We start from the raw sequence: 1501 nt of genomic DNA on the forward strand, positions 1-1501 counted from the left end.
ACTAACAGGCGATTGATATTCCCTTTCAGTTGAATAAGCTGAAGCAACGTAAAATGAACGGCCTCACTCAAAGACACAACGTGCCACCAGTGGAATCGAACCCATGACCTTATGGTCGTGAGCGTAACATCTGAACCATCTGGCATGTATCTACAACCATAAATACATACATACATACATAATACATACATGCATACATGTGTATGTGACTTTCATCTTCAATGTTCCTGCCGTAAAGCTTTCACTTCCACACACGCCAGCTTAATTCAATTCGTCCTGTTGTTTGTATTTGTAATTGTGTACCATTTCTCCGTTTTCTTTTTTCTTTTCGTCCTTGTTTTCATATAACATTCGTGTGCTTTCTTCCAAAGAATCTAGTTCTCTTAGCTTAGATTTTCTTGAGGCCGGCCAGATTAGAGCGGTCTCGAGATTAACCGGCCGAAACTGCAAAGACGATCTACTTCTCGACTGAAGATTGAAAGTTCCGAATGTCCCGTCCTTGTTTTGCCTGTCCTTTTTTGTATCACCTACTGTCCGAATGTTTTATTGTCGTCTGATACGTTCTTGTTCCATTTTTTGTTTTGATTGTATATATATATACATATATATATAAGTTTGGTGCAAAAGTAATGTCCGATTTCTAGAAAAAAATGTTTCAGAGCGAATTTATCAAATTTTTAACCTCTTCTTATAGTTTTAAGATATCTTTGTGTCTAATTTGTACTATTTTCTTTCCGATTATCTAACTTCTGGCCATGATTCTCAGAAAACTTTACCACCATGTTTGTCCCATCTAAAGATTACATAAATGTTTTACTCTACGAGTTTCATAAAGGTGTTAATGCAAGTGCGGCAGCAAGATCTATTCAGGGCACTTATGGGGATGATGTAGTGAATAAAAGAAGTTGCAGGAGGTGGTTTTCCCGTTTCCGAAGTGGTGATTTCACTTTGAAAGAAGAGCCAAAAGAGGGTCATCCAAAAAAACTTGATTCCAAAATGTTGGAAGCCCTTGTTTCAGAGAACCATACCGTTACCACTAGGGAACTTGCAGAACAGTTAAACGTGGCCCATACAACCGTGGTACGCCAGCTAAAACACATTGGAAAGATTTCAGTGGCTGGAAAATGGGTCCTTCACGAGCTGTCTTCAGAGAGTCGACAACAGCGTGCTGCTTGTTATCAATCATTGCTTTCGTGACACTTTCAAGCAAGGTTTATAGACAGGTTTGTTACAGGTGATGTGAAGTGGATTCTTTACCATAATGTTAAACGCCACCGTTCTTGGATCAGTCGAGGAGGACGACCAGTTCAACAACCGAGAGCAGGACTTCATCCAAAGAAGACCATGTTGAGTGTATGGTGGGATACTAAAGGAATAATCCATTATGAACTGTTGGACAACAACCAAACAATTAATGCTAATCTTTACTGTGAGCAACTTCGTCGTTTGAAAACAGTTCTGAGCCAAAAGCGAGCATCCTTGGTTAACAGAAAGGGTATCA

The 1501-nt window shown here is 39.4% G+C and overlaps 1 protein-coding gene across 1 annotated transcript; it reads left to right on the forward strand.

Annotated features, from left to right (window-relative positions):
• Positions 1-780: 780 nt before the first annotated feature.
• Positions 781-1197, forward strand: LOC106876542 (histone-lysine N-methyltransferase SETMAR-like). Its single transcript, XM_014925128.1, has one exon. The coding sequence runs from the start codon at positions 781-783 to the stop codon at positions 1195-1197; it is 417 nt and encodes a 138-aa protein (XP_014780614.1).
• Positions 1198-1501: the final 304 nt, after the last annotated feature.

Source organism: Octopus bimaculoides, chromosome 8, assembly GCF_001194135.2.
Source record: "Octopus bimaculoides isolate UCB-OBI-ISO-001 chromosome 8, ASM119413v2, whole genome shotgun sequence".
Taxonomy (NCBI): Eukaryota; Metazoa; Mollusca; class Cephalopoda; order Octopoda; family Octopodidae; genus Octopus; species Octopus bimaculoides.